General features: G+C 43.8%; 2 protein-coding genes across 2 annotated transcripts in view; one reads left to right on the top strand and one right to left on the bottom strand.

Annotated features, from left to right (window-relative positions):
* Positions 1-2,929: 2,929 nt before the first annotated feature.
* SARC_04445 (hypothetical protein) lies at positions 2,930-16,869 on the top strand. Its single transcript, XM_014301728.1, has 23 exons — positions 2,930-3,425; positions 4,576-4,736; positions 5,098-5,230; positions 5,620-5,744; positions 5,912-6,085; positions 6,598-6,743; positions 7,870-8,024; positions 8,230-8,373; positions 8,846-9,070; positions 9,383-9,500; positions 9,939-10,066; positions 10,677-10,825; positions 11,056-11,135; positions 11,256-11,378; positions 11,785-11,984; positions 12,371-12,643; positions 12,989-13,051; positions 13,458-13,614; positions 14,028-14,152; positions 14,341-14,461; positions 14,675-14,853; positions 15,190-15,293; positions 15,588-16,869. The coding sequence occupies exons 1-23, from the start codon at positions 3,177-3,179 to the stop codon at positions 15,739-15,741; spliced, it is 3,486 nt and encodes a 1,161-aa protein (XP_014157203.1). The 5' UTR covers positions 2,930-3,176; the 3' UTR covers positions 15,742-16,869.
* Positions 16,870-16,887: 18 nt separating this feature from the next.
* SARC_04444 (hypothetical protein) overlaps positions 16,888-17,657 on the bottom strand; it is a 7,315-nt gene continuing 6,545 nt past the window's right edge. Inside the window, exon 10 of the mRNA XM_014301727.1 lies at positions 16,888-17,444. Within this exon, the coding sequence (XP_014157202.1) occupies positions 17,273-17,444 (172 nt within the window). The 3' untranslated portion in view covers positions 16,888-17,272. The remainder of the gene's footprint in view (positions 17,445-17,657) is intronic.

The raw sequence follows: 17,657 nt of genomic DNA, 5'->3' as shown, positions 1-17,657 counted from the left end.
CGCCGCCCTCGCTGGCTACTTTGAGGACCTATCCAACTATACAAAACCGTACGTGGTTTCACCGGATACCGAACCCTCTCCCAATGTCACTTCCACCATACGCCCCGACGATGTAATGGAGGCTACACTACGCTATCCCAATAAGGGGTCCCCGACGAGATCCACATCCTCCTCCTGAAGGCCGCAGTGGAGCGCTCCACCGAACGCCGGATATTAGGACGCCCCGACGCCAATAGCCCACTGATTATACTCCTTGCCGAAGCATTTACTGATCTAATGAAGGCGGGTACCTTCCCTGCAGCCCTGAACTGCAACCTCCTGACAGCACACCCAAAGAAAGCCGATGCAGATATCATCTCCCCCGCCGACTTCCGTCCCATCACGCTTACGCAGTCAGACGCATCTTTGAAAAGTGCTTTCTTAATCTGATTACGAGCCACCCCGGCTCTGCTACCCATGCTACTCAAGCTGGCTTCAAATCACGGTACTCCTGTCATACCCAAGCACTTGCCGCCATGTAATCTGAGACACAGTCAGAAGAGGAGTGGAACGACGTCTGTTTGGACATTACTAGGGCATACAACAAGGTTGCTCTCCCACGCCTATGGGTACTCCTGCGCCACGCTGGAATGCCTGAAAACTGGATCAACTGCCTCCGCGCGCTATTTGAGAGGGTCCCTACCCGAGTGACATATTGCTGCACGCTCTCGCCTCTATTCCATAGAACGAATGGCATCCTACAAGGCTCAATCGTCGGCCCCCAGTTCTTTATTACCTACATGTGTATATTACTTAGCTCCCGCTCTTGTTTATTAGTCGATGACGCACGGATCTAAGCCCCTCAATCGGTTCCGCTCCAGCCCTTCTTAGCTGACATTGATACGTGGGAACGCAAATCTGGCCTCAAACAGGGTGTGATTAACCCCGAGTACGATCTACCGACTTGCAACACGCGATGCCAACCCTTCGTATAAATGGTGAGCGTATCACGCCGACGCTTGCAGACGCACCTTGGAACACACGCTACTTCCCCCTGAAGATGGCGCCCACACATGCCAAACCGAAACACTCCAAATATCTGGGGTTTCCACTCTCTCACGGAATACCAGGGATCAACCTCACCAGACATATGGAGTCCCTGGTTGCAACATTGTCTCTGAGTATCGCCTATTTCCGCGCCGATTTTCCGATTTTTTCAGCTAGCGACACCCCCGCAACCGACTGGTGCTGTTCAAAACATTCATCATATTCACGGCTACATATTGCCTGAACATTATTGCCTGGGATGCGCCTATTTGAAAGAATGTGTTGGACCCCCTGTTCGAGCGCTTTAACTCATCGAAGAAGCAGCCATCATCACGGGCACTAAATACCCTCGGATTCCCAAACATCAAACAAACTTACTCCACTTTTGTGGCCTGCTCCCCGCGCGACCATTCGCGGACTACCTCTGAGGTTGCCTGAGAATACAACTCGACTCAATGGCCAGCACAAATCCAGTCACCCCTCTGTCGCAACCCGCCTGGGCCCACGACAAACCATCACTGCGCTTCCCGTACAGTATGTATGATCACCTGAAAACTGTACAAAAACCACGGGCGGGCGTACACCCGACCATGTAGTCCTTCGCCAACGCTGTGGCGACATCAGAAAGAACTTAACCAAACGCTGATCCAACAAGGAGATCGCGGCAATGGCCCGGTGCCAATACTACTACCAACTAGTTATGGGCAATCCGCTAACCTCAGACCGAGACAAACCCAGACACGACAGCTTCAACCGCTGCCTCGAGCCTACACCAATCCGGCTCTGTGCTATGATTGTAACGAATACGTACATGTTTACATTGCTCGACTACCGCACCGACGGCTGTCTCTGCCCTGCCTGCCCGGGTAGCCACAAGTTCACCACTAGCCACTTTACCTGCATCCAACAACTGATTTGACGCATCCTGGTAGGCCCGAAACTGCCGCCCATTGGCCCTGACCTCCTCCAGTAATTACAGGATTGTCATGACTTCCTCGGTATCTGGACCCTCCACGAACACCTTGGATCTTTTCTACAGCATGTAGAAGAACCACCGTACCCTCACCCGTCTCTGACACATCAACAGATGTTCCCCATACCCTGGCTAATCACGCTCTTGAAGTACTACTTCCAAATTTTGGTTCAAACCAAATCATCGCGCTTGTTGGTCCCGCCTATGATACTTCCGATCCAGGCCAGCCAGCACATACCGAATGCATCCGTGGTCTGGTGCGGCATTGGCTCACCCCCATCCTCGCTCCTCGACCGATTTATGACGGATAACCTGGTCCTACTCGGTATTTCGTACTCTGCACCAACCCATTCCAAGGCACTACACGGTGCAGACTCGATCCGTACCACAGAGGTGGGTACGCTACTTAGTAGGTCAGCAAGCGAATCATGGCACATTCGATGGTATCAGTGTTTTGTCAGCACCGGCCCGAATTGACTCAGCGCATATGCTCCATCGTCGACTCACATGGCCCAAGCTTCAAACGGGAATTTACTGACCACTTCTTCCCATCGATCTTTCCCGAACCACTACAACGGCTATGAGAGCCATACTATATGTTCATACATTATAACATACATTATAACATACACACATTGTAACCTATCTTTTTTTGAAACAAATATTATTATCCCTATACCAACATCGCTATATTTTTTTAACGGTTTAAAAAAAAAGGTTAAAAAAACAAAAAAAATGTATGAAAACAGACTTTTTATTTTAGACAGACCTGTTCTCTCTGGGGGACTGGGGAGGCTATATAACAGAGGCTATGTATGACAGACCATATCTGAGACCATATCTGATGTCTGACACATTTTTAAGTGACTCATTTTTATATATAAAGAAAATACATATTATAAAATATAACATATTTCTTTTTATATGTAACCTAGGTATATTTCAATGACGAGTGATATATGAGTTTGATATATGCGTTGATACAAGCTGCAACGAGTAGCAAGGGTTTACACACTATCACGGCGAATACGATATGCCATCCGTTCATTTAGACTGCCGGTGCATTGCCAATCCTTTCCTTCAGCCGCTGAATAACACTGTAGTTGGTGTTTTGCTTGTAGCGTAGCAGTATAATTATCAGCACTGTAAATGAAATACTGCCCCAAGTTATTCGACAATGTCCAGTGAACATATCGAACCACCTGTTTATAGGGCCGATCCCGACAGCCCGAATACCGCGAAATCGTCTGAGAAGGGCACAGACAAATACAATGAAAAGCCTCCTATGTATCGCGAGGCGTCAGGTGTTGGGGTACCCTCCGGTAATCAGACAGTAGACACGGCCACTTCAGCAGAACTTGGCCGTGAATTTTCGTGCAACTCTGCCTTCACCGATAGAGTAGGTGCTATCAGGGACAAGCCAGCTGTAAGTGCGCGAAAAGGTTGAAGAAATATTTATACTCTAGGAAGGTTTTATTAGAGGTCGTTGTAGACATTGTTCACCTCAAGGTAGCTTGAGAAAGCAGATACCGAACTGGTGCAATCTTAGCAATAGTACACATTGTTCACCTCAAGGTAGCGTTGAGAAAGCAGATACCGAACTGATGCAATCTTAGCAACAGTACATACAGAGTTTTTATTAATAATTAGCATTATATTTATATTATTCAGTAGACTGTTCTATAGTTTGCATTCAAGATCGCATTGCAAGTGTTTTTATGCAGAAAGTACTACTGCATTTATTTGCCGATTGCAAGCGGTCTCAAGAGGGAATTACAGTTGCTCACTTACAAAGAGTCATAAATTTTTTTTTCAAGCGGACACTTCTACAACAATCGAGATGTGTGAACTACGTACGCATTGGAATAGCTCCTCGATCGGCAGCGCGTATATGTGTTTGTAGTTAATCAATCGTAGCGAGTGTGTGAGACCAATACCTGTGTACTTGCGCCATTCCGTTCTGTCGTCAGTTTGTTACCTCAGAAGCTCGATGGGTTGTACGTGCGTATTTTCGTTCACTTCAAGTGTCTGAGTGTATCTAAAATAACACTTTCACAGTCTGTATCTGACTGTATAATGCGCAGATACGTATATGCACAATGTGTTGGCGATCACATATATAAAAATCTCTTTGCTGGTTTATTGTGTGGCGGGCGAATATGTCGGGGTCTACAGAACAGTTTGTAGTATAGTTCTTCGTGTGTATCTGTATCCACAGAGCCCTTGCACGAACCACTAGGACTATCTCACTCGATAAACGCTGAATTCGATTCGTATATTGGTTTGATTTGCGCACTGCTTCGTTCTCACTGCGTAGCTTATAATTAAATAACTATTGGTGGTCAATAAGAGGACCGAATCTATGGCTCGGCACAGTATCAAGAAAGAAATGGCTCTATTTATGCACATGTTGTATACTATCAAAATATAATGATCATATTACACCGAATAGCAACCAGACTGCTCGTCAAGCGTACACAGTACGTTTCTGTGTTCGGAGTACAGAGGCCATATTTCTTGCTCATCCATAATAGCCATTAAACGTAACTAATCGTACAATTTGTTTCGTCCTACAGGATGCCCTCACGTCACAAGAGCTTCTGGAAGAAGTCATGGCAGATGATACTGCACCGTCGCTTCTGCGGTTGTCACTGAGTTGGCAGAGCGATGCCGTGCTCGAAATCGCCGTACTGGAAGCGATTGTTGCAAGATCCGACGAGAAGAAGGATATTATAACGTATGCATTTGATATCGATTGCGTGAGAATTCTGACTGCTTACCTTGTGTGTGTCACCTCATATTGCGCGTTTTATTTTAATAGGAAACTTTGAGTGTCCAACATATTCAGCTGAAGTCAAGTGTTGCAGGCGTACTGTGCTAGTCTCCTTCGTTTACTCTGTGCTTCGCTTTTGCGAGTGTATACAGGCGAATAAATCCCAGTATTTCATACGGTTTTCAGTTAATTTCACATGGCGACATTTATACCGTGACTTGAAAATAAGCACCGCTCAGCTCGCTATACTTTCTGCACCGAACTTGGCAAAACTTTCATTGGTGTTAAGTAGTCTTTATATATTGTATCATATCACATAAAATAGTTTGGCAGAGGAAGATACGCAGCATGCAGCCGCAATTGGTGTGCCTGTTCCGCGAGGTTCTACGGATACAGAATCAAGTAGCAATGGTGTCTCAATCTCTGACCTAGACGATGCGGTCTTAGCCGACAGATTGGTATGTTTAACTCACGTAGGGTGCTATCGCCAGACGATAAATTGATGTCGACACCTATCAACTCAGGATTGGATTATCACGACTGGAGTCTAAGAGGATAAGATTAGGGTCACACTACCGGAAAAACAGTGGCTACATACTACTAACACTCCTTGGCTCAATTTCTTGCGTGAATTTTATGTTCTAAGCAGTTCAGGCGTGCATAACAATCTTTCTATATGTTTTGAGCTTTATGACGCCGTTTCCTCATTTTTTTATGGGCCGCTCGGATCGTGTTTTCTACTACATATACAGGTTTCCTGCTCGTATTAGGCCACATAAACCGCACATAAACCGCACTGGATGCAGATGAAAGAGACATTTTAACTAACATTACTGATCTACCACAGGGACAATGGTCAGTGGAGGTTTCTGTCATGAATGCAGGCACTGTCGCGGAGGTGAGGCAAACAGTGGGAGTGGTTGCGAAAAGCTGTGAGAATACCACCCACACATCATCGACCAATCCACGAAGGTAGGTGTGCCCTTCCTTATCAATACAAGTTATGTGTATTAGGGTCGAATATATTAGTACGATTGACATGTTGGAGCTTTTGCCGCCGATTCATGTTAGATTTTTGAAGTATTAGGAAGACCCAATGTAGTAGATGTTAACTAAAGTAAAACACAACTATATCGCAGGCATTATCAGCTCGCGTGGTACGAAATAATCGAACACGATGTACAGAAGCCCATCACGGTAGAGCAAGAGGCACTGCGTCGACAACAGAAAGAAGATGCGAGGCAAAGGCAAAAGTATCAGAGGCGCTCTTCAACGGCGACTAGCAGTGGAAACGAAAGCGATGGCAGCTCCAGGTATGTCATGCGCTACATATTGAAGTACATATCTGCTTCTTTCGGGGTACGCATGCGAAGTAGTTTTGGGAGATAATTTCTGGTCGGGCGTAGGGCTTTCCGCTATCCGCTTATGTATACACTCATGTTCTAAGATTGCGTAGTGCGAAGGTAAGTGCCTGTAGATCTCGTCTTTGCCCATGTAGAGGGTTATCGAGTGCGCACAGCCGGTAGTATATATGTTGTTTTGTCATTGACATCATCACCTGTGCAATGTTCTCATTCAGTATTTCAATTAGTAGTATTGGTCATGTATTGTTTTTCTTTTATATTCTCGTATGTGCTTAGTTCAAGCTGGCTGAAAGTAATTCTGCTTGCGTGTAGATCATCACCATTTTTTCCCAGGCAATAAACTAAGCACACAGGTTGGGATTCCTGTTTACATATTTGCACTTAGTCGCATGTTCGCATGTTTTTTCGCTGATGTACTCTACACTGGGGCCGATACTCGCTCATGGAACATTAATGCGTAGGCGGAAGAGTAGCCTATTGCGTACCATGGGGTGGATGACGGGGCAGGGCCAGGGTAAGAGCAGCAGCCAGGATCAGATAGAAAGCAAACGCAAAGTCAGTCAGGAGAGTGCCGCGGGTGAGCTGCAACCCATGGCGGAGAATCGTGGTACGTATGTATATTTGGGCGCGTGTAAAGTACGTTTACATGCTTCTACATATGTAAATCACGTCTGTATGCTTCCACATGTGCAAACTTTGTATGTGAGGTTCTAATGTACACACTAGTTGCTTTTGGTGACCTGTAGTATATGTTTGAAGGCGGTACGAGCGCAAGCTCGTGATGTACATATTTTCCGCTTCATGGTGATAGGTATTCCGTATATATCGCGCAGCGGCCAATGTACGAAGAAGGTGGTACATGTTTGAGGTAGTGATGTCTATACTGACTACTTCATGGCGAAGAGCAGTGCCTGTACATCATGTTGTATCCTATGTACGAAGATGTGACACTCTGTTTGGACATTGATGTCGGTACTATCTGATTGCATGCGACGAGTTACATATGTGCATCGCGTGTCGTTCTCGTTGGAATATGTATTCATTTGATTTGAAGGAGGTCCTTGCCGATGATGGAGAACAATACATATGAGTATATTTTTGAAATGGTTAGGGAGCTCGCATTGGGCTGCTCCAAAGCTACCATGAAGTTTGAAGTTTTAATCGCAAATCAGCTTTCGACCATATCTTTTGAAACAAGCAAACACGATTGGATCATTATTCAGGGCGTGTGTGACACGTGCCAAGTGGTCAAATGCATTTCAACATATTTATATACGTATCTGCGAGCTTCTTTTTTTCTTTGAAAACGAGCTTCGCACATATCTGGGGCTTGCAGGGTCCCGTACCTCAAATCTTGTGCGTGTCGGCATGTTGTACGTCGCGAATATACGTATACAATACATGCAGCATATGTGAGCACGCAGTACTCACGTCATGATTCTTGTGGCCTACATTTGAGTGAAATACACTTCTTCTTATGAATAGCTCTTCAGTGCTTTGGTTATCACGCTCTACTCTGTATGTATATATATTTGGTATTAGGATATATTCACTTATTTTGCAATGTTTTAAATATATGAAGAGAAAACCGTAAACCAAGTACACTTCTGGGTGTATATCTGACGTATCGTGTCTATCACTAGCGGTTCAACTGTCTCTCACAGCTCATATATAGTAATTCAATATATTGAACTCTTACTCATGTTTGGTCCACCTCGATTTAATGCGTTCAGAATTAGCAGCCACGCCCACCGAGGACACTGGACGACCGCAGCTCAAGATGATCAGTGGTAAACCTGGTGCCGCCGATATATACCGGAAGTACAATGTTGTGATAACTTTGTACAGAGACGACGAGGGTGTTGGGGAAGTATCTTTGCCGTTAGAGGTATGTATAGCAGATCGATTGAAAGGCATTTATTTACTACATAAGAGTATGTTGGGTAGATTTTGTGTGGCGTATCGAATACTTCAGGGCCGCACTGTTCATGTTCAACCCCATTGCTACCTTATGAATCGTACTATCTGGATTATATAAAAATATGAATGATTTAACATAGCTTTTTATTCATATTTTCCTTTGGGAATACTAGATGCTACTGCGATCATCTTTGCCCATTACAGCATGGTTGGAACTGTCCGAAATAGACCAAAGCTTTAAGGCGCGCCTGCAACGTGTGGGCGTTTTAACCTCGCACAAGCGCAAAAAGAATAAAATTCTTACTCGGTTTCAGCAGGTATAACTTTATTTGGAATTGTAGCACATTTCTGGCCTTATCATTTTTGAAAGCAATCAAAATTTATCGAGAGTGTTCTGCTTGTGCGAGTGGCTGTGATTGACATTCACAATATAAACAGTATAAAGCGGAACGTAGTATCACTCGAGTATTTAGTACCATTGAATTGCAGCCGTTTGCGCAGGTTTTTATTCACACTGCAGAGTATGTACGCATCAGATTAATAGCCACATTTATCATACAACGTTATCAAACACTTGGAACATTGCCTGTGAGAAATTCACGCCATCGAGCTATACAGCAGCTCTTATGCCAGCTTTCGATTACTCATCAGCGATATATGGATGTTTACTTGTCACGGAAACGGTTGAAGGTATTAATTGATCACGAATTTTTCATGTATTAAAGACATACTTTGCTGTCCGCGCATCTATCCTCAACCTTTGCTTCGATTTTCGTTCGCTTGCTACAGGACTGGGAGGATCCACGTATCTATTTACGCAAGCTCATTTCGCTGGAGACACTATTTATTATCATAACGCTCTGCCAAATCTTATTTGCTACTTTGATTGTGACGGTCATTCTATATCGGTACGCATACTCTGAACTCACGTCATCGGCCGAGATGGTGTCCAAAGAGGTGCGGTCTTCCATCATTGATGAATTGAGTATTCTCATGGAAGCAGTGCAGGTTCAGGTATGTAATAGGGCATTCGATCACCGCATCTAGTTTATAGCGATGATGGCGTAGGTGGGGAGGTTCATTTCTCTCTGAAATTCTCAGAATTTACAATTAAGCTGCTGTCTCTGTGCATTCAATTACTGTAATAGTATTGCTGCTATTTCGTCGAAAATTGTTGCTCTTTGATGAGAAATTTTGTGTATTTCAATGGTTAGAAAACATACGCGTCGAGACTCGTTGTCAAGCGATAAAACTGGAAACGATTCCGCAAATCCAACTCTATCGTCACGTATTTAAATAAATACGGTTGTTATTTGTCCCGTTTAGGTGGTTATAACGGCCACCGCTATTCAAGTGCTGATAGAGACAGAAGACTGGAGCACAGCATCGCACTTGCTACAGACGAATTTTGAATCTCAAAGAAGTCCATCGCAGGAATCTGTCGGTGAGTATACTGTACAGTGGAATGCTGGTAGCTGAGTTGTTATAGCATACGTGCTTGTTCGGGACTTCTTGGAGTCTCAGGCGGACTTGAAGAGATTAGATGCTTTGCTGAGTTCCTATAAAATATTTAATTCTGTTAAGTGAGTACTTCGAAGTGATTTCTATATTCATCAACAAGTTGATTGTACAGCTTTACATGTACAATCAGTTCCACATGTTACTTGACTATGATGGTGTACTACATTCTCTGCACAGAATAAGAGTGTATGTATGGCTGCTTCCATGCGTTCGCGTGTGGTCTGATCGTCAGCATTCACTCTCGGAGTGTTCCCGGACTCAACATCCACGCATACACTCAAGCACTGCTGAACTCGACGAGTTTCGAATTCAAACACATTTGTGAGTTCATTCTGGTCAATACACTTGTTGACTATCGCAGGTGAGGTTGCGAACCAAAATATCAGTCAGTTGCTCTATTTCGGGACCAGCGACTCTCAGTTCATATCCACTGGGCTTGCCTACATTGCAGAGGAGGGCGTTCGGGACAGTCTTGTGAACTATCGCGGGGTATGGGTTTTGTCATTCGCTTTATTGTTACATATAGCCTCACCTATCATTTTTGACCGGGTTACAATATACCTCAAAGAATAGTATATATTGAGATATCGTTGCATATAAATATACATCAAGGAATAATATATGTTGAGACGTCGTTGCATATAAATATACATCAAGGAATAGTATATATTGAGTTGTCGTTGCATATAAATATACATCAAGGAATAGTATATATTGAGTTGTTGTTGCATATAATACATCAAGGAATAGTATATATTGAGTTGTTGTTGCATATAAATATACATCAAGGAATAGTATATATTGAGTTGTCGTTGCATATAAATATACATCAAGGAATAGTATATATTGGGTTGTCGTTGCATATAAATATACATCAAGGAATAGTATATATTGTGATGTCTTTGCATATACGGCGGTGTCTATTGTATGCCGTGTAGCGATATGCTCTTGTTTCTACGCTCTCAGTACATACGGTGCCTCTCCAAATAATCAAGATGCCACCATCTGAGCTCGATCTACCCTTGAAGTATTTCCAACCCGCGCTGTGCTAGTGTAGTTTCTAATTTTACGGGGTGCTCTAATAATAACAAATATCCAGCTGCCGGATTATTCGGGAACAAATGGTTCGAATATGATCGGCTTTGGATTGAACCAGGACTGTGGAGCGTTTAACTTCAGTTGCACACTGGCCAATTTCTCGAATCCTCGTAGGAGAGTCGAAGGTTACAACCCGGTGGCCCGTCCTTGGTATGACTTTTCTTGGTGCATGTGTCCATATCTGACAGCATGTGGCCATACTTGTCTACTTTTGGGTCATGTGTCCATGTCTGACTACTTTTGGTGCGTGTGACCATATTTGACTACTTGTGCATGGGCCTAAATCGGTTGACAGGATCCAGTGCTGAAATAGCTTTTCTGTATTCATCATTCGAGCATCTCAAGTTATTCGGCCGATTTCGGGTTGTCCGCCCTCGCAGGTACATCAAAGCAAGCGAATCATCGGATTACAAGCCCATTTGGACAGATACTTATCCCTACGTAGGCACTGGAGGTTTAGGTAGTGATCCATATTTGCAATATCTGGTGCTGGAGTTAATTTCTGTGTAGGTTATTGTCATTCCTTGCGACATGCTCTTCAGCTCACGTTTCGTTATTTGCATCGCCCAAACACTTCAAGGTATAACCGCTGCCCTCAGATTCCCTCGGAATCCGGCGCGTGCCACGGAGTTCGTTACAGCGGCAGATGTCGCACTGGCTGGCTTGGATGAGAAATTGGCAAATATGACTTACTACATATCTGGTATGGATCGCAATTTATGGTCGTTAGTGCGCAAGCATATATAAGTATACACTTAAGGATGCCTGGGGGGGTATAGCTAACTCATGATTTCGTACGCATGATTCATTTATCTTCGATATTTTGCATATGATTGAGTTCCATCTAGATTGTCAAGTCCTCACGCTTGTGGTGTTGTTATTAGCATATCATACAAGTGCGGTTAAGGCAATTTTGTGCGTGTACTCTGTATATGAAGCGCGTGCCATGCACTTCGTTGTGCCTGTTTCAACCATGAATGACTGCAGTTAAATCATCTACATAGTAGCCGCACACACCTGTATCCACTTATTCCCTTCTATCTCTACAATTCCAAAACTAGATAATTCAAATGTGTGAGTACTCATCCTCTTTCTCTGTTACTTTTTAGGATATGGTTACATCTGGGAGGCTGATACCTATTGGTTAGTCGCCTCGTCTCTAGCTGCGCCGATTAGAACTGCAGATGGTGAACGTATACCGATTTCAGAGAGTACTCAGCAAGATATTCAGATGTCTGGTCAGTTCGTGACGGATCTATGCAATTTCAATCCGAAGTGTGTGAACCAGACGATCGTTTATCATTATGAGGTACGTTAATATGGGATTTGTCTTAGTGTGATGTACCTCTCGAACGTGCATTCAGCTTGTTTTCCCGTACTGTACGCCCTAGTTCTTATTTTTATACTGTTCTTTTATCACAAGATTATGAACGCATTCATCCAATCATACTGGTTTGATACATATCAGGCCATGTCGGGGTTTTGATTGAATCGCATATTAAATCCTGGGGGTTCCCTCCATTCACGCTAACGTAAACTGCCATTAATCTTGCTTTGGCGTTCATGCTCGAAGAAAACCAGGTCACCTCAACGATGTTCAATATGTAGCATAGGTTTTTAATTCTTTTGCTCGACATACGTGTGCTTGTCGTTCTATCAAAGCCTAACAAATCTCTTTTGCGTATCCCATCCCAGGACGTTCTTATCAGTCTCGATGTGTTTGAATCCGTGGGTCTGAACTGGGTAGTAACCGTTGTTATCCCGAATGAGGACTTTCTGGCCTTCTACGACAAAATGCTGATCGTGTGTGTGATTGTAGCCTTGGCTGATACCGTGCTTACGGTGTTACTGACCATCCTCGTTGTCAGCTCCATCACGGGCAAACTTACCCAGGCCACGAAGCAACTGGCGAACTTCTCACGTCTGGACTTTGCCTCTGAAGTACCGGACACACAGAGTTTTGTAAAGGTTCGTTATGTGCCTCCCTTTCTGTACAGAATATTTGTCAGGTGTTTCGACTGAACTATATATGTAAAGCCGTGCACGATGATTTGTTCCTTTGGGTGTATTTTCGATGGTATATACGGTATAATGTGCACGTGTGACATATTAGTGGTAATTTTAAATACCGTACTTGAAGATTATGATGTAGCCAACTAAACTCTAGATTAACTTGTAGTCCCAGCGGTGATTTGTATGGCTAAAAATTATGGGGTCGATATCTCATGTTGATAAAAGCAGTCCACTATCAGGACTTCAATCGCATTTTAATCAATGTAACACTCATTTTATACTCAATTGTTTTGTTTCTAGGAAATCTGTCGGATTTATGAAGCGCTAGTGGCCATGCGGCTATCTCTACGTTCTTTTTCAAAGGTGACTGAATGGGATTTTGTATCCGTATACTGTTATTAGTGCTATTTGCTTTATTCTACCTGCGACTTGAATTAACAGATCAGGCGGAGAAACCAAACGAGTGCCAGTATGGTAATTGATGATATTTGAAGTATAATTCTGCATAAGAGAAACACACTGTATACCAATTTTGATCGCACAAACCAAGCGTTTCTACTATTGGCGGTCTCATTTTTTAGCATCTCTTCGTTCGTTACCGTTTCGACCTAACATCAATCCATCGCATCGTCTCTTTTAAATAGTTACAAAGTCTCTCTGATTCTTTTCGACCTCTTACGTTTAAAACTCAATCGTTGTCTAACCCATCTCAAATTGTCTATAGTACATCTCAAGTATTTATAATCCCTCTCAATCATCGCTGTCACAGTACGTTCCGCCGTCCGTTGTGAAGATACTTGTGGAGCAAGGACAAGAAGCTCGTCTCGGGGGTCACAGACGCGTGATCAGTATTTTCTTCAGTGACATTGCTGGGTTCTCCCAATTGTCCGAAACGGTTGATTTGGACCAATTACTACCCCTCCTAGGTGCGTCATTTTTAAACTACCTTACTTGTGCACCTATTAGCACATGCTATTACAGATTGGCTGAAGCTATTACAGCGTAGCATGGGATTCCTTACTAGGATCGTGTCGGTATATCTCCCGTATCCCAATCTAGTAGAATTCAGTTGACAGCGTTGGGAATTTTGAGAAAGTTAATTCTGAGAAAATTTGTGTATGGAAGTCGGCAGTGCTTTATGAGAGCATTTTACTGAGACCGAATGTCATAAAACGGAGGGGTGACTGACGCTGCTTTGGTGCTCATTTCTAGTGCTACCGTTACAATTATCAATCTGTTGCAAATCTCATCCAATTTGAGCATCGTAATCTGTACTCGCGAGCCACAACTGCCATCGAATTTTAATTTTCCCCTACATACTTCTTTTGGGGCCACATAGGTACGTATTTGCAAGAGATGTCAGTGCTGATACAGGACAACGAGGGCATCATCGACAAGTTTATTGGCGACCATATCATGGCCCTGTGGAATGCTCCTGACTCAGTTTCAGAGCATGCATACAAGGTACGCTTCTGTTCTGGAGTTCAGCTCGCACGCATCTTCATTTCTTTGACATTGATCTTCGTTAGTTGATGCCTACATCCGTTGCAGGCAGACCGTGTTGTGCCTTGTATGACAACTTATTCATCACCAGAACTCTCTGCGCCGATATTGCCCTCACAATACGATACATCATTTTACTTGTACGTTAGGCGTGTGAGACTGCACTCCTATCTCAGGCTCGATTGACATCTATGCGCTGGGAATGGGAGGCTGTGGGCTGTCCCTACTTACAGTCACGTATCGGTATTCATACAGGCGATGCCATTGTCGGTATGTCTTTGAGGTGGTCCTCGAATAGATTATTTTCGAGTAAGATACTCTTTTGAGGAAAGCTAGAAAGCTTTAGTTTGCCATTTCGTTGGCCTCACTACCTCTCATCGAACCTGGGCAACCGACTACAACAGATAGTCTCAAATCACGACTCCGTGAAAATTTGAGTCGTAACATGTTAATATCCCGCACTTACGCTGATGCTTGATGCAGGTAATTTCGGTAGTGCAGATCGATTGAATTATACCGCCCTGGGGGACAGTGTAAATCTGGCCTCTCGATTGCAAGGACTGAATGACATGTACGGCACTGATATAATTATTTCGGCGGAAACTCAAGCGCTCGTGAGTGAGAGCTTTGTTTGCCGCCCTCTAGATGTCGTCGCTGTCAAGGTATTTCGAATATTGAAGTTGATAAATGTCAGGAGATTTAGAAAAATCTGTTTAAAAATGTGTATAGCATACTCAATCTCGTATGAAACTGAGCTTCACTGACGGCAGCGACTCTTTCATGCAAAAATTAGATAGTTGCGCTCTGATACCGCTCTTACCGTTGTCGAGGGTAAACTGGGCGAATGGAGACGCATAGATGCTCCGACGACCTATCTGTCACATGCGCTATACATCACTATCATACTATAATGTGTCTACCTATTGTCATGATACAATCGAGGCAGTCCACTACAACCAGAGTATGTCTTAGACTAAACGTTATGTTTTCTATTGCAGGGTCGCCAACAACCGATATGGGTGTACGAGCTCGTCGCTCACCGAGACGCTGTCACTCCCGAGCAAGCTGATGGGGTAGCACTGTTTTCAGATGCTTTCGCACGGTAGGTAGATACAGCGCAAGCAACTTAGTACTATCGTCGCGTACCTAATACTTTGTTTTTAGTTTCCGCTTGAGAAACTTCATAATTTTCGTACCTTGGTAGCATCCTGCTTTCTTTTAAAGCACAATAAGACCGTTTGTGTCCTTTCCTTTGCTGGTAGATATGGTGCTGATCTATCATTATATCGGTCGTCAATATGAAACAAATGTTAGGGTTTGCAATTGAGCGAGTTCGTTCAGATTTTTAATTCAAGGTGCTTTCTCTTGTCATGTATATATCTCGCAACGTAAACAGATACCAAGCCCAAGACTTGGATGCAGCCGCGGAGCTTTTCGGCAGATACATCAAGGAGTTTAACTTGACAGACAAGGCGGCAAATATGCATTTAAGAACGTGTCTGAATGCCCCCGAAGGATTCCAGGGCTTCAGAGTGATGACGACGAAGTGATTGGGCGAATCAATTCTGATCAATATGTACTGTAGGTCCTAGCTTTCCTAGATACAAGTGCTGTATTCATACAGAGGAATTCGGAGAGCGAAGGAGTTAGTGAATAGCTTACAGACACCGCTCGCTCTAACATTGTGCACAGGTATATATGAGCAGAACGACATAGTTTATGCATGTCTGGGCCAATCTATTTGCAGTCACGCATCCAGAGTTGTGTCCTCTCAACAATGTACTGTAACGACGATAGTTTTTAAACGCAGTGTGCTGTTTCGGTGTATGCCCAGTGCTATCCGAAAGGTTACAAAGCCGATATAGAGGCCACATGCGATTCAGATAATTCCAAACAGATTGGTGCGAACTTGGAACACGCATTACGTAGCTTGGTATTGAATTTCGCGCAACATGTAGTGAAGCAACGCGCGTTAGCTCATGCTTCGTCTTTGAGATGAATCGACGCGCAATATAGGGGCGGCTTGTGGATGAGACTGGCGTTGTGAATTCGCAAAAAAAGAAAACATCCACTAAGAGCCAAGTATGCTCATATAATCGTGCTTCCTGCACAAACTTTGCGTACTCTCACTGACGTGCGTCTACGCTGTCGCGACATGCGAGTTCCACTTCTCGTTGCGAATATAAAGAAGGCCAGTATGCGTGGCTTGTATTACACACGTGGCAGGATTGTTTTACCCCACAGCATCTTCAAAGTACGAAGACCGTCATTCACCAGGTGTGTGGTATACATCTACGAGCGAGAACTAATAATTATATATCATTGGCATAGAGTGCGGGTATATAGCAAGCACAAGCTACCATGCGGTATCGTACAGTCGCATGGCGATAATACTTGGGCAGTGAGTCAGAGGACGATTCAAACTCGTCACCATACGCCGATGCGCGTAGTGATCAATGTGGTTATTGGAAGATTATAATTAAGACAATTACTGCTAGCTTGAACCACAAGGCTTTGGACTCAAACTAGGATGATTGAAGTTAATATAGAAGTTAGATATCCAACTTTTCTAACACTGCGGCGATCTCATTTAAGCTAGCATATCCGTTCACAACAAATGAGGACGTGACATCAACGGATTTAGTTGTTCGTAATCACCCAGATTCGAATAGTAATAATAAAACCGTTGTTTGATTTGACACTTGATTTTAATATCTGATTCGGACACTGCCTAACCAACTTTGTCACTGATCTTGCCTTGTTGGGTTTCTACAAAACTACCGGCCAAGTGTCAAAACTTTCGCTGTTATCCGCACGTTCAGCACTGTAGCACGCTGGTACAGTACACATCCATGACGGCCAGGCAGCATATGCTAAAACAAGCAATTGTTTGCCCAAGAATAGCTAAGCTACCAACATTCCAAACAGATACTTCGAAACGCACGCACAGGTCGTGAACTATGGTGCTCCATTCAGCGTCTGCTTCACGCTACATTTTGCACCACTTCAAGGTCGTGCCCAGGGTGACCCTGCCCCTGTAAACATTTCACTGTAGTAAATGTACCCTACTAACAGTCTAACTCATTGCATATTATGACGAGTGTTTCGGAGGACGGATGAGAGGGCCTTGTGATCGACAACACCACCCTTGTACAGCCACTCACGCATGGCGGGAGTAATATCCGTGTCCGCTCTCGCGAACAACGAATTGAACCCATCGTTGGCAAAGGGTTGTACACAACTCTTCGTTGACCTAGAAAGAATTGAAGAATAGTTTGCGATGGCGTAGAAGTTTCGAATTACAGCAGGTATGGAATACATTCTGTCATATCCAGCTTTAAACTTCAGAGTATACACTGGGACCGACACGCATAAATGTAAGGGTTGATATATCTCAATACATACAGACACATGCATATATATAAAATATATCAAATTCTTGACTTATAATATATATATATATATG

The sequence above is a fragment of the Sphaeroforma arctica genome, assembly GCF_001186125.1.
Source record: "Sphaeroforma arctica JP610 unplaced genomic scaffold supercont1.249, whole genome shotgun sequence".
NCBI lineage: Eukaryota > Ichthyosporea > Ichthyophonida > Sphaeroforma > Sphaeroforma arctica.
This window is presented reverse-complemented; position numbering and strand designations above follow the sequence as displayed.

Coding starts and splice junctions, on each gene's coding strand:
- SARC_04445 (XM_014301728.1), top strand. CDS start 3,177: ATGTCCAGTGAACATATCGAACCACCTGTTTATAGGGCCGATCCCGAC. Junction 12,644..12,988: donor ACACACAGAGTTTTGTAAAG/GTTCGTTATGTG, acceptor TTTTGTTTCTAG/GAAATCTGTCGGATTTATGA. Junction 14,854..15,189: donor TAGATGTCGTCGCTGTCAAG/GTATTTCGAATA, acceptor TTTCTATTGCAG/GGTCGCCAACAACCGATATG.